The 26,365-nt window shown below is 36.6% G+C and overlaps 3 protein-coding genes, 1 long non-coding RNA gene and 1 pseudogene across 4 annotated transcripts in view; 3 read left to right on the top strand and 2 right to left on the bottom strand.

The window, feature by feature from the left end:
• LOC143453769 (uncharacterized) overlaps positions 1–22,623 on the top strand; it is a 126,464-nt gene extending 103,841 nt beyond the window's left edge. Inside the window, exons 7-9 of the long non-coding RNA XR_013115427.1 lie at positions 21,647–22,005; positions 22,093–22,243; positions 22,442–22,623. This is a non-coding gene — a long non-coding RNA (uncharacterized LOC143453769). The remainder of the gene's footprint in view (positions 1–21,646; positions 22,006–22,092; positions 22,244–22,441) is intronic.
• Positions 510–2,271, top strand: LOC143444142 (uncharacterized). Its single transcript, XM_076943277.1, has 4 exons — positions 510–1,573; positions 1,719–1,761; positions 1,834–2,002; positions 2,139–2,271. Exons 1-4 carry the CDS (start codon positions 1,526–1,528, stop codon positions 2,269–2,271), a joined length of 393 nt encoding a protein of 130 aa, XP_076799392.1. The 5' UTR covers positions 510–1,525.
• Positions 12,035–12,663, top strand: LOC143453721 (small nuclear ribonucleoprotein-associated protein B pseudogene; annotated as a pseudogene).
• Positions 14,025–17,378, bottom strand: LOC143444141 (coronin-1C-like). The gene is made up of 7 exons (XM_076943276.1): positions 17,204–17,378; positions 16,885–16,981; positions 16,682–16,830; positions 16,303–16,492; positions 16,105–16,133; positions 15,882–15,964; positions 14,025–14,277 (listed from the first exon to the last, which is right to left on the bottom strand). The coding sequence occupies exons 1-7, from the start codon at positions 17,261–17,263 to the stop codon at positions 14,025–14,027; spliced, it is 861 nt and encodes a 286-aa protein (XP_076799391.1). The 5' UTR covers positions 17,264–17,378.
• LOC143444139 (alpha-tectorin-like) lies at positions 19,884–24,132 on the bottom strand. The gene is made up of 5 exons (XM_076943272.1): positions 24,074–24,132; positions 20,702–20,872; positions 20,364–20,499; positions 20,085–20,248; positions 19,884–20,001 (listed from the first exon to the last, which is right to left on the bottom strand). Exons 2-5 carry the CDS (start codon positions 20,788–20,790, stop codon positions 19,884–19,886), a joined length of 507 nt encoding a protein of 168 aa, XP_076799387.1. The 5' UTR covers positions 20,791–20,872; positions 24,074–24,132.
• Between the last annotated feature and the right edge of the window lie 2,233 nt (positions 24,133–26,365).

Genomic DNA, 26,365 nt, shown 5'->3' with positions numbered 1-26,365 from the left:
AGAAAAAAATGTTTAGATTTTTATGTTCTTTCTCTGAAAACTGCTGCTGCACGCAGCACGTGGCATGCGTCTATGAGTTCTGCTTTGGGTTTGGTCATGTTTGATGCAAACTGCATTGTATTTAATAACAGAACTAGGCTAGGCTAGGCTAGGCTAGGCTAGGCTAAGCTAGGCTATATGAGGTTGTATACTTGTACCCAACTTAGGAATATACGAAGTTGTAAAACCATTAGGAGAACTTTGTTGCTCTAAATCTTGTAATTTGACTGACTATTTTCCACTGAATGCTTACAAGGTCAATAGATAAAGGTTTCTCATTTTAAAGCATGTGGTTATATGAGCACTTCACATCTGCTTAAACACTACCAATTAGTGGATTATACACAACAGGTGTATATTTAAGGAGGCTTCAAACACCAAAAAATACCATGCAATATTTGTTTGTTTTATTATACAGTGAATTTATTAAAAGACTAGGCTAGTTAGGCCTTATAGGCCTACTAGAAAAATCTTGCATGGGACTCTCTGAAATTTTGCTTGTCAATTTAGTATGCTTTGGACTACCATTTCGTAAAATGCAATCAAAAAACATGAATAAAACTTGTTTAACATAGGCGAAAAATCTAGAATTATTGGCCTAAAATCGGCTACCTAATTTGTCCTACTTACATGCCATTTTTTAGCTTAATTCTGCACGCAACCTGGGACATTGAAGCATGCCAACTGCTAGGCCAGACGTAAGAGTCTAACAAAATCAGAGAAATCTTTAATTTTAAGTGTTTGCTGCCTCCTTGGTGGTTTTGTTGTACATTGAAATTATGGCATACCATTTATTGTTTCATTTGCGAAACAAAACTCACTGTCATTAAGTTACTTTGAAAAGTTTATTAATATAAATGATTGATTGATGATAATATTTGTTTTCATTTTACGTTACGACTATTTTCATGATTAGTGTATGTACATTTTACGTTATATGAGATATGATTAGGTTTTTTAAATTGTTTTACTGTAATATGGAATCACCTGCGGAAGACCTTAGTGGCAGTGAAAATGACAGATTCATTAGTGAAGCATTGCCAAATATTCATTTTATACATAAAAGCAAGTTACTGTCCACCGTTGCAAGTCTTGGTGTGGAAACTTTAGCTGATCTTTCTTTTCTAAAAGAGGAAAACTTAAGCATACTTCAGCCAATCAAACGGCGCAAGCTATTGATCTACATTCATAGTAATGCGCATCTACAGAAAGTAATCAATGAAAATAAGCTTGACATTTACAAATTGAAAGAAGAGTGGCCTATACTTTTCGGAAAAGTCGGGATGATGGTACATTACAAGAGGCTTACCCAAGTTTCCTTAGATCAGTTTCAAATTATTGTTCAAAATCAACTGCAGCGATTGTTGCAGTTCATGCAAACACAACAGCTAAAAATGCAGATTTGCATAGAATTATCTTTGATATCAATTTGGCAAAAGAAAAGGTTGATGCAGATACAGATGTAGATATAATTGGTGTAGTAATTATGCTCTGTAAGTACTTCCATGAAGATCCAAATGAACTTTTGTTAAAGGTGAGCACCACTAATGTCGATACAGATGTCTAATTTATGAAAATAATTTGAAAGTTATGGTATACTGATATGTTGATTCGTAATCCAGTAAGAAACATTTGATTGTATAAGACTCATAGTACACTAAAAATATTTTTCTTTGAAGGAAGATGAAGATGTGCCGTTGAACCCTTGCATTGTGGCACATGGTAATTAATTTGACTATTTTTGTGTGCTATCAGTTGTAGTGCATTACTGTACTGTACTTTGCCTTTTGTTAGGGCCAGATGTGTTAACCTCAAAAAGGTTTTACATTTTCGTGGACAAGAAGTGTGCTTTTGACTACATCAATTCTGCACTTGAATCTGTCACCTTACCATCTGCATGCTACTACTTGTTTAATGTAAGGTATGCTGAAGAACTAAGCGCGACTCTGGAATTACTGCAAAGGTTAGTTCACGAGATCTGTACCTTGTCACCATTGTTATTGTAAGCAGTAGCGGATATTTGTTTGTTGTTTCTGCTGTTTATTTAAAAAATAGAATGCATTTTTACTTGTTGACATCAAAGTATTTTTTGCTTTCAGAAATTTTGCTAATGTTGAACCACTACATGGGAGCAAAACTAAGCATCATGGCCAAAAAGCACGGAAAAAAGGAATTAACGGCAAACTGCTATCTTTCTACAACGCAATAAATAACTTCGAAGTACTTGTGTAAGAATAGTTGTGACCAGACATTTCTGTCAAGTATTTCTGTTTTACCTGACCATTTTTCTTCGAGGACAATGCTGTTATTTGCATGTGATTTGTACAGTTATAAAATTGATTAGTCTGATGTAAAGTAGTTTGAGCGCATTTTGTTTCATCGAAATGTGCATAACTAAGTGTTTAATTGTGGTTCTGATGACTGCAACCCAAACTTCAGGAAGTATACTTCACTTGTGTCATACTACAAAAGAAAGCATAAAACAAAACCATATCAAAGAACTTTTACTGAATCTGACTGTTCTTGTGATTTGTATAAACGTGCACAGCCTGATTGTACTCTGAGTACCAATTGTACAATATTGTAAAACATGTCAAGTGTCATATTTTCAATGGTGAAGTAATTAACTGTCTGTATCACCACTGTCATGCAAAGTAAAGTAAATAAAAGTAATTGTAAATAAAAGGCGGGTGATTGCTAGATTTACTTATAATAAAGTAATGATTTTTGCATTAATACAGCTAATTATATGTAGAAAACATGTTTATAGGATCTGTAATAAACATACTATTATTAATATTTTAACCGTCTTATGCGTTAATTTACATAACGCGTTGTTTTCGGAAAAAACAAATTGCTTTGTGTAAAAGCACTTTACATCTTTTGAATATAAAAATACATAATTTTGTATGGCGACACTGCTGCCATACATTTAGATGTAAACAAGAAAAATTTTTTTTTACAGTGTAGTGGTAAGACTTGTCATGACATGTCGCATTTGTTCCTTGAGAAGGTTGGCTTCAGAAAAAGAGCTGAACAGCGATTGAAGATCAGCAAACGAGTCAGAGTCAGGTAGCTCGTAGAGAATTTTCTCGCAATCGGGTGCCTTTGTAGTTGACGTGTATAAGCGACAAAGGTAAGTTGAGTTGGTGCACTTGCACATGTTCCTGCTGTTAATATCGCTACTCTTGTGATATTATGTGTTGAACTAAGTCGATAAGACGTTCGACAGAATCTCTTGTATTTAGACAGTCTTGAACATGAACGTTATTACTCAACATACGAATCACAATGCACAACCAAGAAAGCACATGGCTGTAGCATGGCCAACATAGAAATCTTATTAATTAGTTTATACCTATCAACATCCTCCTTTCTTTAAGTAAAGACTAACAGTGAGAAGGCTTTATGAGCACGCAGAAAATACTGAAATACCATCACACAGAAAATACTGAAATAACATACTACTCGCAAGTCGCAATGTATGTGAGGCACACTTGAAGTTTAAAGCTACATGCATAATGAGTGGCAAGAAATAAAACAGTGAAGGTAAGGTGACACAAACACAGTATTTACAGTACAGAACAAGGTGACACAAACACAGTATTTACAGTACATAATCATTATATCTTACTGGCATTCTATGTGTACGATTAGGTCGTGTGTTAGCAACAGTGTAGTTGTTAGCTGTGGGTTGACTGTTTTGGTTAGGTGTCGAAAATGTAAAATTAAAATCAGTATCTTCATACACATTGTTAGACTTGCTATGGTCAACACGAATATGTAGTCGATTACGACAATAACGAAAACCATCCAATGATTCTACCAATTATGAACGAGGCCCAAGTATGCGTACAATTTTACCCTTTTGCCATCCCTTCTTTTCCGAACTTTGGAAATAAGCTCGTTGGTTGATATACAATTTTGACATTGGTTGACTTTTGCTATCATAGGTTTGCTTGACTGAGGTGCGGCGTTGATGACGACGATTGATGTCAAGATGTTTGCTTTTTGGAATGTGAATCGGTATCACTGATCGAGTTGGTCTACCAAACAATATCTTTGTAGGACTGCAGTTGACGTCTTGTCGTGGCGTATTGCGCAATTCCAGAAGTGCCAGCCACTGATCTTTCCCATCTTGTGCAGTACGTCTCAGCATGTTCTTCAGTGTTTTCACAGCAGCTTCCGCTTTTCCATTGCATTGTTGATGTCCTGGTGATGATTTGTGGTGTTGTATCGCCCATTTTTGACAGAATCTTTGAAATTCTGTACGAGATGAACTGGGGTCCAGAGTCAGATACAATGCATTTAGGAATTCCATATCGGGCAAAATGACGCTTCAACGAAATGATTACGTGCTTTGCAGTGGTTGAGGTCATGACATCAATTTCAGCAAAATTTGAAAAATAATCAACCGCGACTAAATAAGACTTTTGGTTCAACTCAAATAAATCAACACCAACTTTTTCAAATGGTGATAAACCTTCGGGATGTAGCAGTAATGGTTCTCGTTGGTTGTTTGGCTTTGCTACTCGGGTTCAGTTCGACCTATAAAACGTATGGCGCGCACAGTTACGGCAACAACAAACAGTTGTTGTACATGGGAGTTGTCACATAGGAGCCAATGCTTACGGGCCCGGGCAAAAATAAAACATTTCCAGTGTGGATAACGATTGATGGAGTTAAGGGTGACCTAAACTATACATCATATTAAATAGTGTTGTGAAACGTGGCTGTTAAATTTTTTGATTCTTTTTAGATTTTTATCCTCATTTTTATCCACAATATGCCACAGGTATATAGAAACTTAAACCATCTAAATTTAAATGAAATTGAACAACAGCAAATTTTCTTTTTATAACAGCAGGGAGGTGATAAAAGTGACCCAGCAACAGAACAAAATGACGGGTTCATGAATACGGATTATGGACAAGCGCAGTCGGAAATAACAAAATCAGGATCTTCTAATACTGCATTAAATAAGAAGAAAAAGTGTCCGTAAGTTCTACTATAATTTCGACTAGCTTTTAAGTATGAATATAAGATAATTTAAAATGCCTTCAGCTTTTCAATGCTGTTTTTGATTTCTATGTGTAAAAGAAAACAAAAGCCAAACATGTCCGAGAATAATGACATAATGCTGTTAGTAATTGTTCTAGATACTGTGGTGTCATGAATTTGAACATATCGCGCCACTGCAAAGTCGTGCACGATAAAAAAAATAATGGGAAAGGTGATTTCAAGTGCGAACTTTGCAAAAAGTTCCTGACTTCTTGGAATGGCCTCGTGAGACACCTACGTGGCAAGCTTCACGCTGATCAACCCAAGGCAATGGAAATGGCTGATTCTATGGACCGCCGCCGGAAAAATTTCCCAATCGTAAGTTTTGGTAAATACACACAGTACGAAATGACTGTGCAGTAGAAAACACTCATGCAATGATTAACACAATTCCTCGCTACATTTTACAGCAACAAACTAACTGCATCAACTGGAATAAAGTTTTAAACAACTTCAAAAGCTTTTTAATGGGCCACGATGGGGGGGCACACGAAGAACGTGTAGCCCAAGATAAAGTATTACTTTTGCAAAATATAATAAAAGACTGTGATTTTAAAACGTTGGAGTCCATTGACCTGGACACATATAAAGAGAAACATGTGCAGGTTAGGACATTATATTAATTTTGATTAGTTACATAAAAGATTTTTTGGATATACTACAGGTAGAATCTACTATGTAATATATTCATAGAATTTATATCAGCAAAGTAAAAGCGCACTGGAAAGCAAAGGTTTGAAGGTGAACATCATTAAAACCAAAGCGATGAGAATTGGTAGAAAATCGTTGAAGGGAGTAGTCGGTACTGTTGATCCATGCGGAATTTGTGGGAAGAGAGTAGGGAGAAATTCCATTCAATGCAGAAAGTGAAAGTACTGTATTGAGTGCATAAGAGAAGTTCAGGTAGGCCTATCAATGGAAGGCTGATGAGTGGAAGGACATGTGAACTTGGGAAGTAATGAGATCGAGCATGTTAAGGAGTTTCGTTATTTAGGGGATACGATAGGGAAAAATTACAGTACTGGCAGGGCAGTGACGGCAAGAATACGCGCTAGTTGGAAAACTTTTAAGGATTTGTCTGATACACTCTAGGGCAGACTACTCTATACAAACCTAAAAGAAAGGCTGTGTAAAGCATGTGTAAGAAGTGTGATGTGCTACGTAGCTGAATGTTAGGCGATGAAGAAGGCTGATGTCAGGCGAATGCAGATGACAGAAATGAGGATTATTCGAATGATGTGTGGTAAGACACTACGAGATGGCATTACCAATGATGTGATAAGAAGGTGGACATGTGTTGAAGATATTGAAGAACATCTAAGAGGACATCGTCTGAGATGGTTGTGGAACGTTGAGCGAATGAATAAGTAGAGCTTAATAAGAAGAGTACAACATAAGATGATTGCAGTAAAGGTGAAAACGGGAAGATCAAAGAAAACATGGGAAGAGACGGTGAAGGATGACAAGAGAAGGAAAGGTTTGAAGATCGAGGATGCCATCGACAGGGGAAAGTGTCGGCGTCGTTGCAGGCAACTGGTCGACCCTGAATTTGTTTCGGGATGAAGACTAGGCCTGAACAACATTCGAATGGAAGATGATTATGTATATATGCAAAGTCTTAGCAAAAATAGTTGTATTTAAAAATAAACAAAAACCATCTTTCTTTATTTTAGAAATTACAAAATGAAAATAAAACTCCTTCGACATTCATATCCCACTCGAATGCCATGACGAGCTTCCTCAGCTTTTCATTACTGAAGAAGCTTCCATTGACCTTCAACGTGGGGGAAGCCCTTATTAACCTCAAGAATCGAAGGGCATCCTACAGAAAATTTCTAAAAAGAAGGTGATTACAAGCGCTGCCTACATGTAGCCTTTCCACTCTTGGATGATTTACTCGTGTTGGTATCTAAAAACTAGTTTTGTTATTGCAATTAAAACTTCTGTGTTAAAAAATACGCGTTTGCTAACCACTCTTTATTACCTAAACTGTTGCGTTTTCTAGGAGGCAAGTTATTAAGGAGACGGATCGCAGAAATGCGTTGGACCCGGCAGAAGTGAACAAAGTTATGACAAATCCACTTTTTCGCAATACTGCGCTGACCATAAAACGTAAATGACAGTTACAGTTGTTTTATATTTTTACATTATTTTAATTCTCGTTGAATGTGTAACTCACTATATAAAAAAATGCAGTATGGAGAAGAGACCCCGGAGCCGAGGTGAGAAGAGCCCATGGGGAGGTCCTCATGGCTTATCTGATAATTGAAAACTCGCAACGGACAAGTGCGGTGCGCAATATGCTCGTTGAAGAGCTAATGTTTGGCTATCCGACCGAGAAAAAACGATGGATTGTTCGTGTAAGTCACCACATTTTCCTTTCATGTAGAACTCTATTAAAAAAGGATGTTTTTAATGCAGGTGCGCGGTCACAAAACGTTCTCAACATATGGGGATGCAACTATTGTAATGCCAGAATGGTTGAAGGAAGGGCTGGATAACCTTGTCAGATTCAACGGAGAAGAGTGTAAGATGGTTTTTCCCCATAAGGGAAAAAATCTTACAAGTTTCTCTGCAGCTAAAGCAATACAGCGGGTTTGGAAGTTGGCCGGAGGTCGCGGAAAATTTACAGCAACCTCAAACCGGAAGTATTCGGCCACACAAGTAATTGATCTTTACTGTAATTAGACCTAGCAATATAAATAACGATAAATCGCTAATAATGAAAATATTCTGCAGCAAAATTTATATAAAAGTCAACCAGTGACGTATTTAAAATTTAAAATTTCATATTAGGTTAGATCTAAGAGACCGGACCGCCGCCTTTTGGTGGCCAAGCATATGGCGCATAGCTCGAGCACACAAGAGAGATATTACGCGAACGACCTACAGAATGTAGAGGCTGAAGAAGCCTATGAAGTCATGAAAGAAATAAGGGTAAGTTGTTCAAATCAACTTAAATGGGATTCCTCGGAATAAGTATAAAAGTTTTAACCTTTTTGTGTGCATTACAAGTCTGATTCGCGAATAAATTCTATTCTTGGCAACGAAACAATTTCTTGTCGATGGCAAGTTTGATGTGAACACACGCTTCCTTCCGGCAAATTGTTGTCAGTAAAAAATTGAATTATATTTTTTAATCACAGTCGTGCAGTTCGGCTGGTCGCACCGAAACAAAAGGCGCATCAGCTCAAAGAAGCCCGTCTGCTGAAAGAATCGCATCAGCTGTGGAGGTTTCATTTATAGAAAAAGGTTTGTCAGATGATAGAAGCCCATATTCTGAACGAGTAGAACCAGCTGCTGACGTTTCATCAGAAGAAAGTTTGTCAGCTGAAAGAAGCACCTTTGCTGAAGAAGACGAGTCATTACAAATTCGCCGAAACAAAGACGGTGGCCAACAAAAGGCGGTCCGGGATAAAATAGTTGAGCCTCGTGTTGTTCTGCAGCAGGTAAATTCTCTGAAAAATCTCTTCAAATCAATCGTGGTAATTTTGCATTTTTTGGTTTATAGATCGACATCTCTAATGTGGCAGGTGCTTCGAAGCTGCCGGTAAGTTAAAATTTAATTACGACTTTACAGTGAAACTATGATTTTATTGATATTATTTCCTGTCACCCCACATGCTTTATATATCCAATGCGTGCATCAATCAAGAAATTTATAAATTATATATGTACTAGTCACACATATTTAAATTAAAAACAGAAATTTGCTTGAATTACCAAAATTTATTTTAATGATTTAGGAAAGCCCCAACACATCTGCATCACCCTCCTGAAAGAGGAAAAAGAAAAGCAATTCCAGAGATTTTAATGTCGTGGTAAATAGCATTCTAAGCATTTTAGTATATATCGGGAGATTGGAATACGGGAAGGTGTTTCCTGATATACTTGACCGATAATGTTTGTATCACTCCACAAACGTTACGTGACCAATGCATATATGACTGAACCATGCGGTTATAAAAAGTATGCATACTGTACACACATATTTAATAGCGCAAAAACACTGTACAGTTTTCTTGATATACCAAAGTTCTTTTAATAATATAGGAGAGCCCGGCTCAGCTACAAAACCATCTAGAAAGAGGAAAGCTACTTTCGATCGTTATAGTTTCTCGGTAAGTAGTATTTTAACAATTTTCGTTTATTGTATTATATTGCATATAAGTTTACATATTTAAAATCTATTTTTACATGTTTTATATAATTCCTCAAGCCGAAGCCAGGGGAAAAGCTCACAATTTTAGGTTTTATTAAGGACTTTTTTTATAAATTTAACTGCATTTTGATAAATTTAGCCATTAAATCCACATCGATTGTCGAAATTAGAGAAGGAAGAAAAAAAAGTTAATGTTGTGGTAGGTCTTAGTTAAGTTTATTTTCCATTTGTAATGAAAACGTAAAAAATGCATGTGCCTTGTATAATTTAATTATGTATACGGTAAACTATTTTCAATGATTTTATTATTAATTTCTAAAACTTACTGTTTTTAACAGAAATCTCGGCGACAGTTTTCTGCAGATGAATCGCTTGAAGTTAAACAATTTTTCTCATGGTATATTGGTACGAAGAACGGAATAACAACGCATTATACTAAAACGGCTCTTGCAGATGGAAACCTCCCTAAATGCAAGGAATTTTCCAAAACGCCGAAACAGTTGCAGGACAAAGTCCGGCAACTGATTCGGCGTTCTTTGAATGATAATTAATTAAGTGTGTATGTGCAAAATAAATGTGGTATATTTGGACGCCTTATTCTGGGTTAGGGTTAAGACTTTTTGATGCCAATTGCCACTTGTAATGTATTTTAAATTTGCTTCGTATTTTTTCAAAAATGATGATATACCTGTTGCATGAAAACCACATTACAATGTTCAATTTTCTCGGAAGGGTATTTTTCAATCAATTTTGCCGGAAAAGTTAATTGGAATTATTTTCATATTTCGGCCAGTAATGGTTAAACGGAATAAATAAACTAGAGAAAAATAAAAAGTTTTAGTTGGTAAGTTTTGCGATAGCTGATTAAGGTCACATTAAGGATCTTCTAATACTGGTTTAAATAAGAAGAAAAAGTGTTCGTAAGTTCTACTATAATTTCGACCACCTTTCAAGTATGAATGGAAGATAATTTAAAATACCTTCAGCTTTTCAATGCTGTTTTTGATTTCTATGTGTAAAAAAAACAAAAGCCAAATATGTCCGAGAATGATGACAATCAGTAAGTTATAATTCGCATTGGTACAAATGCGCACGAAGTAACTATTACCAAATGTATTTCGCAAAATATACGGGTATGAATGTGCACGAAGTAACATTTACCAAATGTATCTCGCAACAAATACGGGTATCAAACTGCACGAAGCAAAAAGTTTGTATATTGGTAATAGTATATTGGTAAAGGTATATTGGTACGAAGAATGGAATAACAACGGATGATGCTAAAACGGCTCTTGCAGATGGGAACCTCCCCAAATGCAAAGAGTATTCCAAAACGCCGAAACAGTTGCAGGACAAAGTCCAGCAAATGATTCGGCGTTCTTTGAATGATAATTAAGTGTGGAGGCCCAGTTAAACAATATGTACGTTTTATCTATGGGCCTTACATGGCTACGAAGTAGCATGTTTGGCTTATGTGTGGGCTTACTGAGGAATGGCCAAATCATTTAATGCAAAAGAAGGGCCATACAAGGCTTTTTTCTGTGAAAATGCAACAACATTTTCATTTCACCATATCTACTTTATCGTGATAACAATGGTAGTTTTTTTTGCATTTCATTGTCGTATAGTATAGTTCAATATTTCTGTATTAATTTTTTCAAAACCTTTGCCTATCTTTGTGTGCGAAAAATGCTGCAGTTTGTAGTTTTTAAAAGCTGAAATAGTAGCAAACAGTGTATTATTATTGTTTTAAAAGGAATTGAAAGATATCGTTTATTTCAATTTAAAACGCATACACATTTACGGTTACGAAATTGCTGTTTTGATAATAACGTTTAAGTAGTGCATGTTGCAAAACAGGATTCTCTTAGCAGTAGGCGAGATTTTTGTAGTTTTGTTCCTGCAAAGCTCCTTAAGCGCTTGATCAATGCTTTTAAGGTTTTCCAAGTAACTGGATAATGTGTGTGAGTTTTTCACTGAAATTAGGTTATGCTGGCTGTTGTTAAACATAGCCTATAGCGGTTAGGTTAGAGAATGGGTATGCAAAAAGTTGATCCTAGCTATTTTCTGTTTAACTGGAGTTAGATTTAGATTACAAAGTATATTTAGGTTCTAAAATTTAGGTTACTCTGTTATAACATTTAAGTTAGGTTGACAAGAAACTGTGAAAAATAGCTTTGGTAATAGCTTGAAAAATAGCACTCCAGGTCAAGTAGCCAAGTCGAAATCAATGGAATCGAATTACGCGGGCCTACTCATATATAGGCTAATAAATACACTGACACAGAAATTTACACATGGTATTAATATCAAATACCACAAAATAACTAATATATGTTTGCTAAATTCATGTTTTTTCAGCCGACAGTCAGATTTGGTCACAATATTATCTCAAAAATCGAGCAAACTTAATAACAAAATATGTAAAATATAACCTCTTGACAAGCAGCGTGCTATTATTAAAAATCAAAGCTTGCCTTTGATTGAAAATAATTAATATATTGCTTAACCTTAGTCTATTTTAGACACTGTATATTAAGCTGTAAAATAAATTGTGGTATCTACAGTATTATGTGGTGAAGAAATGAAAACATTTACACAAAATTTTATGGCCTAAAATCGGTTTTCTGAAAGTTGACGTGCTTGTATTTTACATTCTAAGAAGGGATTATTTCACTGTAATTTTTTACAGTTCATTGATTTATGTGAAAAACATTATACAACAAACATAGTATACCAAAGTTTAGCAAAAACTTTTTTTGTTTTTTGTTTTTCTGACCAGCAAGCTCTGGACATTTACAATGCCACCTCGCGGAGGTTCAAAGTTAAACAATCATATCAATTACCGTATGCGATGCATTCTGCAGGATGGTCGCACTTTCATCGGCACCTTCAAAGCTTTTGATAAACACATGAACCTAATTCTTGTTGATTGTGACGAGTTCCGTCGGATTCGACCCAAGAAAGGTTCCACTGACAGAGAGGAGAAAAGGACTCTGGGGCTTGTGCTTCTACGCGGAGAACATCTGGTGTCGATGTCGGTTGAAGGACCGCCTCCATCAGGGAAAGGACTCGGCGTGCCGGGAGGTTCAAGTCGCGGACCAGGCGCTGGACGAGCTGCTGGTCGCGGTATGGGTGGCCCCGGTGGTCCAACGGCGGGATTACAGGGACCTATGCATGGGGTCGGTGGACCAGCCCCGGGCACAATGGCACCGCAGCGGGGCGGTTTTGGACCCCCGCCAGGAATGAGGGGCCCGCCCCCTGGTATGGTCCGAGGTGGCTTTGGTCGAGGCTACAACTATTAATGTTTCAAGCACATCGGCTACTCTCTTCACATCGTGTCAATCATATTCGAAGTTGCAGTGCTGCTTTGCTTGTGTTGTCATAGAGCTGCATCATTACGTGTGCTTCTAAAAATGACCTTTTTCTCGTGTCATGAGTTTTATACGCTTGGGTGACGTCAAGCGAGAATTCCTTTTTTCAATGGAATTTTGATAATTTTGACAATTTTGACAATTTTGACAATTTTGACAATTTTCAACAAATTTGACAACTCAATGGGAGTGACATTTTTATGTTGTCGTTGTGCGAGTGAGTCGATGATGTTTTTGGAATTATGATGAATACAATAAACGAAATAACCACGAATCACAAAAAAAAAAAAAAAAAAAATGAAATGATGGAACCGGAAAGTTCCGAAATTCACAAAAAACGTGAGGTGTACTAAGAAATGCGATAATACCCCAAAAACATAAAAAATGCTGAATTTATTAAATGTTTCACGTCAATACTGCTGACTGTTGCCGGAAGAGGTGTGAATTTTTTATTGCAGATTCTTAAAGAAGATTTCCCCCTCTTCACTATCGTGACCTTGAAATCAAATTGTACTACAGGCCCTTAATAATTGGCTATATTTCTAAGGACTACGGTTATTTATTACTTTTTATGGTTTTTGAAAATAGGATGTTTTTGGGACTATTTTCACCATTAACTTACTTCGACCAAAACGTTTAAGTACATTTTATTAAAAGTTTCATGCAAAAAGTTTAATTTGTTATATAGATCTCAGCGGGTAAAATAATATACCTCAATTTCAATCAAACAAAACGGCAGCAAAAGTTTCTGCTGGATACGAACACGTGATTGTGATTAACGTGATTGTGATTAACGTAACCAAATGTATCTCGCAACTTATACGGGTGACAAATTGCACGAAGTAAAATTTACCAAATGTATCTTGCAGTTTAGCCTATACGGTCATCAAATTGCACGAAGTAAAAATTACCAAAGGTATAACGAAACGTATAAGGGTAATAAATTGCACGAAGTAAAAATTAACAAATGTATCTCGCAATTTATACGAGTGAAAAGTTGCACGAAGTAACAATTACCAAATGTATCTCGCAGCGAAAACGGGTATCAAATTGCACGAAGTAAATATTACCAAAATTGGAGGTTGTGTTTGGGACAACTAAACTTAGAGGTTAACATTGCGACAAAACATTGCGCGTTATAATAAAGTTAATGACAGTGGAGTGACCAACTGGAACAGCTTCATAAACATTTCAATTGTGTAAAAGGACACACTTGAGTCTGCGCTTGGAACTGTCCAAAAACAATCGCCATTGTTCTGGATCATACGAGGAGATACCCAGTTGTTCGAAAAGACCAGGTATATCGTTGCAATATACCAGCATATTTTCCTCTGAAAAATAGGGAAGAAAGAGTTCTTCTCTTTTTCGAAAATGGAAACCTTTACAGATTAATCTAGAACCTGCTTTTCCTTGAGTCTGGAGGCTAAGAGCTGAGCTTCTTGCTTGGACAAATCTAAATCACGTACTAAGTCATTCAGTTTTGATTGATTAAACGGCTGAACAGCTACTCTGGTTTCACAAGAAGAGTGTTCAGATTCTGTATCTGTTCTTTTATACCCCATTTCCATAACCTCTTCCCTTTCCGATTCAATTTCCTCATCTTCAGAAAATGTAAAACCACTAAAGACTGGAGGAAGGAATCTATCAGAGTGCGGAACAGGTCGTATAGCTGATGGTATGGTATACTTGGATAAGAAAGCATTAGTCGGCTCTTCCTGCCAACACCTTTCACATTTACCATGCAAAAGTAGCAGTCAGTCGTGTGATCTTGGGGTTCACGCCACACCATTGGAATGCAAAAAGGCAGACTCTTCCGCTTTCCTTTTGTTCAGTCTCTGAGCATTTCTTCGCAGTTATGGCACACAATATGTGGAGACCATTTCTTATCTTGATCGCCAAGATGGATGCCAATTTGCCAAAGTAAGCTCTGTAGGCAGGCTTCACGAACGATGTTATATTTCATCTTTGACGAAGAAAGCGTGTACACACCACAGATATAACAAAATGAATCGGGTTTATTTTTGCATTTACGAGTGTAAAATAGAGCTATCCTACAGCATCTATCCGCAATACCTCACTATAATAAAACTGCTTAGCTTCTTCAAACGCCCTTAAACAGCAGTAGGCTACAACTTAAAAGAGCTGAAAGCTTCTATCTGAAACACTGGTACTGTACCATACAGACAGCGCACAATAAATATGAGCCAGAAACGAAAAATTTTGAATTTTCGATTGCATAAAAACTAGAGCATGCATCAAGAAACTGATTGCAGATTTGAAATCAGCATCCGAAGATTGTGTAGAATCAGTTAAAAAATCTCATGCAACAAAAAATAAAAAAAAATTTGCTGACCAGTGATAATTATCTTTGCAGTTCAGCAATAATTTACTGTAGTCGCCACTTAACTATATAAGACATGGTGGATGTAAGCCAACTCTGCGCGATCGTATCATTGTTGCTGTTTTCATTTGGTTGACCTATGGGCTCTTTTTTATGGACGCTGGACGTTTTTGATTTTCAAAGATTTCCGAATTTTTTCTGCTTTTCTATAACTTCTTTTGTTTGTTTTCGTGCTTCGTTTGGAAGTTATTGTTGCTTAAAAGTTAACGCTGTGCCAATATTGCATTCGTATTTCTTTTTGCCTTTCAAAAGAATTGACGCTTCGTATTATACTACATCGCTTGAAGTGCGCAATTGTACCCGAAACTGCATAATGTAACAGTCATTTAGAAAAATAAAAGTCCAGCCTTCGAGTATAAAAATGGAATTGCACTTAAGTGACCAGGAATCACACAGAAGTCAAATTTTCTGATAAATAAAATCAAAAATGACAGTTCAACGAGCGAAAAAGAGCTGCCGTTTGCAATGAGCGTCGAGAAGTGACTTATCGTCGAGTTGCAAAGGCAGTTATAAAAAAACGCCAAACAAAACCGTGTGTCCACTAAACTACATGATTGTCAAACAGCTGATAGTTGGAAAGGGAAGGAGATATACCAGTGACGTAGGTGCCAGGAAATCATTTCAAGGATAAAGTTATTGGCCTTGACAATTCACAATTTTGCCGGATTTGACAATGAGAATATTGACATTGTCATGCTGGCTGCAATAATTTAGTGATGAAATTTGGCCCATTTTACTCTAAACCGAGCGATGGGGCGTACTGGTCCGAAAAAGTACCGAAATACATCTCCAAAACTGCATAGTCTTATGGCTGCAATATATGGCTGAAATCAAATCGACATACCCGGTTGATGAACCAAATTCTAACGTCTGAAGGCAAGACGAGAGATTTCGTTGATCCAGCGCTCGAAGCTGCTTACTTCTGGACTGAAAAACAAATTGTTGATCGTTGTTTTGAAAACGTCGGCCATATTTTTAAGCAGAAAATGGCGGCGGGGAATGCCAGTTGGGCAAAATGAAATTCAATGGGCGACTGTTTGAATGTTTTTACACAAATTTATTTTTACCTTTGTTGTGCATGCAATTGTGTCCCATCCTGTGACCAAGATATAGATTGAACTAAATCAAAGCCAAAATCTTCCTTTCTTAAATAAAAATTCTCATAAAAGTAATGTACATGTATAAGCATACGAAGACATATAATTCCCATGATCATAACTCCAGCTAAATCAGAGCAAGTACTAAGCCATTACAAATTCTGTTACCACACATAGAAATCCCCTTATCAATGTTCCAGATTGAAATTCCACTTTCATCTGCCACAGCAAAAGTGTTGTCAGCAATTGTGTGATGCCTTAACAATTCTGGCCTCTTCTTAAAGCCTGTGAAAGTAGCAACCGGGTTGATTGGTGCAGATTCAGAAAGCCCATTAGACGGTAGCTTCCAAAGTTTTACCTGAGAATAAGGTATTTTACTAAACTAGTGGTACTATCGCACTGCAGAAATACTTCACAAAAATTTATTTTTTTTCAGGTATGTAAAAATGCGTTAAAAACAGAATTGGTACCAGTGGTTCACAATAAAAAGAGTGACAACGTTCATACCGACATCTTTTTGCAAACAACAAAAACAAAGCCTACGCACTGTTGTATCCTGAGACGCAGAAAGTAGAATGTTATGATGAAAGGGCGACCATTCGAGATCAATAACACTATCACCATGGGCAGATAATGTTGGATTTTGCCCCATTCGTCCGGGATGATTCACACCAAATATCCCAATCTTTCCGCTTCCTGTAAAGTGTTTGCCTTAATAACATTTAACAAACAGCCGTATTACTATTTTACCTGCTGAGCTAATGTTGCTAGCTATAAACCTTGTTCCCACTGCAAGACCATTTCCAAAGCAAAGTGGCACTTCGACGGATATGTCGGTGAAACATTCCTGCAAGGAAGTAGAAATATTGATAACAAAACACAAGATAAAAAATAGAACTGTACAGTAACACAATGCAAACAGTGGCGAAGTGGATTTTGTTGAACGTTTCTTCAATTATGCAACATAAACTTCACCAATAGTAATACAGATCAGGATTTAATGTGTGAATTCGATGCCATAAAACTAAATTAAGTTTCAACATAAACTTTCCATGCCACCAATACAAACCTCTTTTTTGGAACCTTTAACAACGCTGTTCTTGTATTTCGAAGCTTTGAACCGATGCATTCTCAAACGGTAAAACGGATACAAAATTCAAGAAAAGCTTAAAAAATATTATCCCAAACTCTCTTTCCTATGCAGAGGAGATGCATAAGTACTCTGTGATTACTTAGTCTGCTAAGTTCACCTGATTAATGCCAATGAAGTAAAAAGTGATTCTGAGAAGCAAACCTGCAGCCTGTGGAGCATTTCAGCCAACAGCAGTTTATCAAAAATATGTTACATCACTTTGATTTGACAACAAATCAAAAATTCAAAGTGGTTGGTTATGATTTTAACTGTTTGTCATTCGTTCATTTCTGTCTCATCTACAACCTTATCACCATATTTTGAGCAAAAAATTGCTAGATCCACAAATGCACTTTAAGGTAAAGAACCATGAGCATCAATCATTAGAATCATGAGCATCAAATCTGTAAGAGTTTCAGACTTACATTATTACATTACATTACATTACTTACATTAGCATTGAACTAGTTAAAAAACCACAGAATTCTTCTATTTTTATCAAATGTTCTTGTATTGTTTTCTGGGAGTAAACGTTTTAAACAAAAACCTTTGAAAGACAAAAGTTTGCTGAAAATTGCAATCCAGCAGTAAATTAGGCTGCATCATAATTGCAGTGTTTCAAATATGAAATTAGTACAAATACATTATGACATGGTTTTAAAATATTAAACTAATTTATCTAATTACCCAAAACCTACACTGGAAACAAAACCACAGATTGATAGTGAAATGCTTGGCATATGTCCATATGTGCATATGATATGAAAAGATCAATATGTATACAAAATTATTTTATATTCACGCAGTTAAGCTGATTGCAAAAAAAAAACACAAATAAGATACAAACAATAAATAAACTTCATCTACACATGTAAACAGATCCTGAGCACAATGTCTCATTTTTTAGTGACTGCACATTTATCACACTTTCGAAAAAGAGGACCACAGACTTAGGACCCTAAATTTATCCGTCCTGCACAACTGAAGTTTCATGGGAAAGTGCCTTCCCGCCTTTTATAAACTAAGAATTTTGACGACTTCCACCTTTCAAGCTCATATGTGAAACAATTTAAAAAAAAAAAAAAACTCAAGTTATAACCATTTTCTTCTCGTTGAAATTTGATATATCGTTATTCAACAAAAGCTTGGAGACGTTCATGCAAACCACATAATTTATGTACACCAAATTCTAAGCCAGTACTGCTAAGTGCTATCTGCTATATGCTACCCTTCCTTGGCTGCGATGCAATACCTGAATATTAATAAAAAGCAATTTTGTATTTATAAACTTTAAATGTTATGGACAAATAGGTTATGCCAGGATAAAAGGAATTGCAAAATGGTTTTTCTAGTGTTTATAAATTGCAAAATATAAACGATGGTAAACTTAGTCATGCAACAGAATATAACACTTTGTGAATTTCCTTTACTTTTGCACTCCCATATCAGGTTACGAGGAATTATTACATCATAATTTTATTTCAATTGCGTCATAATTCCTTCCCATTCAAGCCTTCATGTCGGAGTGAAAAAATATAGGAGACTACTACTGAAAAGTTTGTACGATGCTACAGGTTTCTCGCAAAATTGCCATTTTGTCCTACATTCTATATTATCGGTATGACGTTGGCGTGGCGCAAATTTTGGCATTGCATTTATTGGTGTATTTACCTGGCACATTGAGACTCCTTACTGGAAAGTTAATAAGATGCGTTGGCTTCAAATTCGCCATTTTGCCTTATATTTTATGTTATAAATATGTTGTTGTGGCGCAAATTTTGGCATCACATTTATTGACACACTGAAAGCAAAGTTTCCAAAAGGGAAAGAGAATCCACTTTGTTAATACCGAAACTTAGCAAAAAAAAATTAACATGATAATAGAACTTAATATAGAATATTTATACAGTGCAGTATATTTCCAATTTCCATTCTAACCGCAGTCTGTAAATTTCAGAAAACCCTTAAACGGATTTAAGAATTACCTATAGATCGAATCATGGTGCACAAGCTACGTGATATAACTTCAGGACATCACGGATCGAAAGTTTAAAAGTTAGGAGTTATTCCCGGAGAACTTATAGCCATATAGGTTAATGCTCTAATACAAGCTTTTGGAAAAAAACTTCACTTGATTCTTCTTCTACTAAGCGTTATATTTTGCAACCGATGGTAGCCTATGACATTAATGAAATTTGATGCTTGACCAATAAGTTTTAAAACATTCACCTTTTCAAAAATGGTAGAAATTACCCGCACGAATTGACATAGGCTATTATTTTGATTAACCTATTGTGATTAGCAGCCTGTATCTTCCTGCAGTGTACTTTTCCAGAAGGGGAAGTCCCATTGACCATTTTTTTATCAATTTACAATTATGCAAGTTTACAATAGTGAAAACAAAATAATACTATTATAAGGTTAACGTTAGCTTTTGGTACACACTACAAAGTACTTTTTATAAACTACTGTATATCGTTTCGAATATTAATTATCTGCTGTTAAATAATTATGCAATTGGTGAGATTAGAAATAGGAGGCTTTGTTGATTTTGAGAAAATCGAATAAAGTTTTATTTTTTACAATAAACTTTCAGCGATAACTGAGAATCTCTTTTTCACCTACCATTGTCTTCTTCTCCAACATAACAATCAACTTTTCGAACGCATCTTCTGCCGTTCTTAATGAAGCCTACATTGCAAACGCAATCCTCCACAGTACCGGATATTGTACAACTGGAAAAAAAAAATCAAATTTTCAGTAAAGTAAAGTGAAAAATCTAATCAAGATCTGAACAAGATGAAACATTGCAAGTTACCTCACTGATGCTGAAGGGCTGTTGCATGTGTCAGGACAGGGGAGGGCGCATCCTTCGTAATGGCTGTTAGGTGGACATTCTAAGCTCGGCCTGCCCAGCTCTTGCCGCCAGTTGCAGAGGTCAGCGCCTTTTTCTTGACATGCTGTGACGTAGCTTTCAATTGCCTTAATAATTCAATTAATAGTCAAAAAAGTAAAAGTTATTGATTAAAGTTTCCTTTGCTGCGTTCTTAAGAAACGAGCAGACGAATCATACTTTGGTTGCAAAACAAGTTCTTACTTTTGTGATGTCTTCCTCGTGGCCATCGGTAGCACACGCATCAAACACGCAATTATCCATGAAGTTGATTGAATCAACCAAACCCATGCACCGGTCCTCAAGCTTCTTTATCCCGCCGCAGTATTGGGGTCTTTCCCTGAGTTAACAGGGAAGAATAAAATAATATGATACTATATGATACTGTGTAAGTGTGTATGATATTGGAAATGTACATATATACGGTATACTGTGCTGTATATCATACTGTATATATGATACTGACATTATATATGATACTGCAATACTATGATATTGTATGAAATCCACGTTTTCCAAAATCATGGTTAAAATATTTTTACCATTTTCTTCTATCGCCAGGAGAACAAAAAAAATGGATCCGGAGTTTCATCGGCACAATCTCCAACCTGGTGACTGTCACCAAACTCATTCACATCATCTGTTACGGTTCCATCAGATTTCTCAAGATCATCACTTTCATCATCGTTGTAATTGCCGCATAACCCATTGATCTGTAAAATCACGCATACCTTAAGGGCTCACTTCCCAATATAAAGACAATTTTGAGCCGGCAACACATTGATTATTACGTGTTCGTACTCAATGCGTCATATTAAAAAAACTAAGAAGTTTTCCGGTCCAATGCGCATGTGACGTCGCTGTGAACAAGTTTTGTTGTTATTTTGGCGGCAGCTGGTCGCAGGTCTAGGCTAGGTTGTACATTTTTTGTGGGTTTGAGTTTTTGCTTTTTTGGAGAATTTGTGCTGAATTTTTAAGTTTAAAACTTGCTGTAAAGTTTAGGTAGCTGTTATAGAAAACTGAGTACATGGATTTTGTCCAAATTAGGACTGCAAATAGTCATAACCTAGATATCGTTGAGAGCAAAAATTCAGTGTAGGTTTATGATGTGAATTTGCGACAGTAGCGTCTTGATTTAATGTACTTTGCATTGAAAAGCCTATCTCTTTGAAAAGGGTAGGGACCCCTTAAGCCAAATATTTATTATGAATGTAAAACTCAGTTTTTAGGCTTACTTAACTTGCTAGCTTGTTTTTTGGGCTAGGCTATTAACTAAAATTTGATTGCACACTTTCCAGAAATACTTTTGGCTGGCTTTTTTGTATTTAACGGCGTTTAATTCTTTGTTTATTCATTTTATTTGCAAAACTGGTAGGACAGTTATTGTTTTCGTGCTATAATGAAGTGTACGTATTTTTCTGACAGAATGGATGCGTTTTGAGTTAATAAAAGCATAAAGCACTAATATTTTATTAAAATGTACGCAGACAAACGATGAAAAAGCTGATAGAAAATTTAACAAAGGAGTGAAAGGACATGGTTTGGCTGGCTTCTAACGAGTCTTGTCTCTCTGGATTAGCACAATGACCGATAACGGAATGGTAGCATCAACCTTGACGGCCAGGGGCTGGACGATCATTGACTGACATATATGCTAGTAGTACATAAATCAATTTTACCGCTTGCATGTGATTTGCAAGTAAGTCATTTCCGGCTTTGCGTCGATCCATATCGCCTCATTTTAGAGCCAGCCAACGTGGACATTTCAAGTTAGTGATGCAACCATCATCAATACTGTTTTGGCCATGATTTTTTAAAAATTGCCTTTACAGGCTCTGAGCATTAGGTTTTAAAATAGTTGCAATGGTTATTTTTGTAAGTTTCTACTACTTTTCCGCCTAAATCATGCTATTTCAATGGCCCTTTATTTCAGAATTTCCGTCTTCGACGAGCGACTGCATCCATTTTGTTGCTGGGAAGCCTGACTGTAAACGAAAGCCCTATGCATCGCAAGCCATTGGTACTGCTGGGGGCGCTACCAAAACCATTGTTTCGACATAAAGCTGCAAGCTGCAATCGACCAGGTATTGTGTTTTCAAAATGGCTGCCTGTCGGCAGCGTTTTCGAAAATGTATCGTTTACACTTTTGCATTTTTGGTGTTTTTACCTCAACATATTACACCCAAAATTCATTGATTGAAGTATTTGGCAACGGTCTGTTTGCAAAGCAATTATGATTTGTCATTTAGTACAAGACGTATTTTGTTGTTGTTCCATAACAGTGGTCGCGATTTACCACGGCGAACGAAAGAAAACCGTCGACATTCATTCGCTGTGATCATCTTGCAGGCCGGCTAAGACAGCTTCTGTTGCGTTGTTTAGCAGACTTGTCACAGTTGTCACAGTTTGAAGATCCTTTTCAAGTGATTTTCGATGCAGGCTTCGTACTGAGCAAACAACCTCGACTGGAAATGAAAGGCACAGTTTTTTCGCGAACGTGCTTTCATCGCGCTGCTAGTGTCTTCTTTTGTAAAGAACTTACCTATGCAAAGCTTTCGAAAACGCCGACCAAGGAATTGAAAGGTATGAACACAGCTTGTCTCACGTGTTACTGGTTGTTCTTGAGTTGATTGCATTTGCTTGGAAAAGCCGTTAAATACCTTTAAATCGTTGTCAGTTGTGAGAACGTTAACGACCAAGCCATCCCTTGCAAATCTTTGGCAAGCTTCTACCCTAGGTCGCGCGCCATGTTGGTTTGCAAAACGGAAATAAATACGATCGCAGTTTTTATGTTATCAGTAGGTGTGTCTTGTCTATATTACTGCTAGACGTCGTCTTCCTACGACTTTCCTGCGAGCGCTCCTAAGATAATCTGGCAACACATGAAATCGCCTTTTTGCCAGATCCTGCTAGCGTATTGTTGAATTATAATCTTGTTCCAGGCTAACTGCGTTTCGCCATGTCGTACACAACGCATAGATTTTCAATGGGACCAAATTACTTGTAATTGGTCCAGAATTTTAACCTTAATTGATGTCTTTTGACCAATTAAGGATGTCTGTGCTCTAATCGCCATCTAGCGGATAGTGTAAATTTGATCTATTTAATAAACATTCAAGCTCTTTTCGATAGAGATTGCCAATCTTTCGCGCACGATGGACTTTCAGTTGGTATGTTCTAATGCAAGTGTCTTTAACCTTAGACAGTCGGATTAAAAAATTCCCTATAAGGGCTCACTTCCCAATATAAAGACAATTTTGAGCCGGCAACACATTGATTATTACGTGTTCGTACTCAATGCGTCATATTAAAAAAACTAAGAAGTTTTCCGGTCCAATGCGCATGTGACGTCGCTGTGAACAAGTTTTGTTGTTATTTTGGCGGCAGCTGGTCGCAGGTCTAGGCTAGGTTGTACATTTTTTGTGGGTTTGAGTTTTTGCTTTTTTGGAGAATTTGTGCTGAATTTTTAAGTTTAAAACTTGCTGTAAAGTTTAGGTAGCTGTTATAGAAAACTGAGTACATGGATTTTGTCCAAATTAGGACTGCAAATAGTCATAACCTAGATATCGTTGAGAGCAAAAATTCAGTGTAGGTTTATGATGTGAATTTGCGACAGTAGCGTCTTGATTTAATGTACTTTGCATTGAAAAGCCTATCTCTTTGAAAAGGGTAGGGACCCCTTAAAGCATGGACATTTTAGATAATTATTCATTATAATAGAAAGCAACGTGACAGAATGAAACAAAAATGTAGCAGATAAATCTTCAACCGAACTGACAGACGTGGCTTAGGATTGCAAAACGTGTAGGGAGATGCGAAACATCTGTTGCCCCCGCAACCTTCTTGAGAGGATGAAGTAGGATCCAAAGAGAGAGAGAGAGAGAGAGAGAGAGAGAGAGCTTTACGGAAGTAACCTTTTGTTTGTAGGTGCTTGGTATTTTAACGACCAGTCCATCTCCGTTAAAGCTCACTCTAAGATGATACTTGTGAAGTTGTGATACTTGAAAAGATGAAAAGCGAAAGTTTCACCTCCCTTATTCAGGCCCTTACGAAGTTAATCACGTTAAGAGTACATTTTAAGAGTGCATTTAAGAGTACATTTTAACAGGCTGAAGCTAAGCAGAGGAGACTTATTATTACCTTCATATAATCAAGCTAGTTGTCCAGAAGATGTCCCCCAGCAACTAGACATGCCCTTGACTGGAGCTTACTTTTTTAATAGGCCGATCAAATGCATTTCGTCACGAGAGTAACAATGTTAATAACGTTTGCAACTCCCGAAATAACGGTCGACTTCGCCGAAGCCCACGTCGCACTACTCGTTACCCAGACGTCGAAACGTATTAATTGTTTATTGTGTGATGCTTCATACTATGTTGTTGACTAATTTCCTATGAGGTAATTTTTTTTTCCATTTGAACAACTTGCACAGCGAGGCGATATCTAAAACAGTCTTGCCACAGACACAAGGCATACGACATTTTCAAACTAACTCGATACTAACTATAAACTTAATATTTTAAGCTGTGAACCATTCCCAAACTGCAGTGCTAAATATCAAAAAGACATCAATCTAATGATTCACGATATTATCACACGATTCTATGACGTCACAAAGTAACATACGATCTGTAGGTATTCTCACTGATATTTCTGTGTCATCTAAAGCTCCATAAATCATTGCTCGAAACAATAACAACGAAAAGAAGCAAACAAAATAATTGTGAGGAGGATTTATGCCACTTCAGGCAAGCATGTCCGACAGACATTTTACGACCTGTAAGTACGCATAGATTGTTCAATTTTGGCTCTGCATATCGGACACTCTTTGAGAGCTTTTGCGCACTCGGTGCAGCTGCAGAGGTGCCTGCATGGTACAAACACTACCTCAGCAGGTTGATCGAGGCAAATCTTGCATCTCTTCTCTTCCTGCAAATCGCGAATACGTGCTTCCATTGATGGGGTGTCGTCTACGAAGAAGAATTGAAAAGCTCCGTGAAAGATTTATTAAACCGACATACTTGTTGATATCTTTCAAGCAAATTGTGGGAGTGCCCAAGTAACAATTATAGAACATTGTGATTCAAGTAGAGTGACAAGTTTTGAAATCTGACTCACTTGACGTAGAAGCAAAGGCATCATTGCCGGGGGATAAAGTGATTGATGAGTTGGATTGTTCCAACCTATTGTCAAAATAGATGTAAATAACATCGCATTAATGAGGTTAAGAAAATAATTTTTACCGAAACTTATGAAACCGCCCAAAATGGATAAATAAAAACTTGAGTTTAATTTAGAATTAATGTCGTAGCTCACACATCTCAACCTGCGCCTTTCAGATGACTTTGACTGCTTTCCTGCACAGAAAGGAACACATGACACAGAATATACTGTATAACGATTAGGCAGGAAAATACTTCACTGGCAATAACATATTCATTGGTTCCAGGCCGATTCAAGCCACAAACTATTAAACTAAGAATGAATTTAGGACAACCCAACCAACGACCATGGGTAGAAATGTCCTAATCATCACCAAACATACCTGATGCTGCCAATTTGTTGAAGGCATTTCTTTGCACTGTCCCTTGAATCACAACTGATCCGCAGGATACTAAAACATCGCCTTTTTCTTGAAGAGTTCTCCATCTAAACATATATACATAGCATTGATAGGAACATGAGTATGCTCTGTGTAAGTCATGTACGATACCAGTGTTTTATTGGCTTCAGTCATCTTTAGTCACATTCTCACTTGATTTCACTCGAGTCTGGTTGAAAGTCAAGACGGCGAAAAATTTTAAGCAACAAAATCAAATATTTCACATTTTTATGTAAAAAATATTTTGTTACATTTTTAGGTAACAAAATATCTAAATAAGCTTAGGTACAAATAGGTAATCAGATATTTCTATAAGAAATTACTCTTCTCCAAAAAATATCAACCAGATTAATTTGGAAAGAGCCATTACGCTTTGATAACCGGTTTAATTCAAGGTATGATGTCAGGAAAATCTTCAAGTATTGAGTTACAATTTGAATGGATTCGATGTCGCTCAAGTCGTAAAAAAGACTCGGTCACAAAACTGATGTATACTTCCACATCAGTTACACGTGTGATAATAAATGCAGCAATAATAATAATTAATCATTGTAATGAGTGAATTGATGTCAAGAAAAAGCCACATCAACACCAAATTAAAAAA

The sequence above is a fragment of the Clavelina lepadiformis genome, chromosome 1 (genome assembly GCF_947623445.1).
Source record: "Clavelina lepadiformis chromosome 1, kaClaLepa1.1, whole genome shotgun sequence".
NCBI lineage: Eukaryota > Metazoa > Chordata > Ascidiacea > Aplousobranchia > Clavelinidae > Clavelina > Clavelina lepadiformis.
Note: the sequence above shows the minus strand (reverse complement) of the source record. Positions and strands in the feature narration are given on the sequence as shown.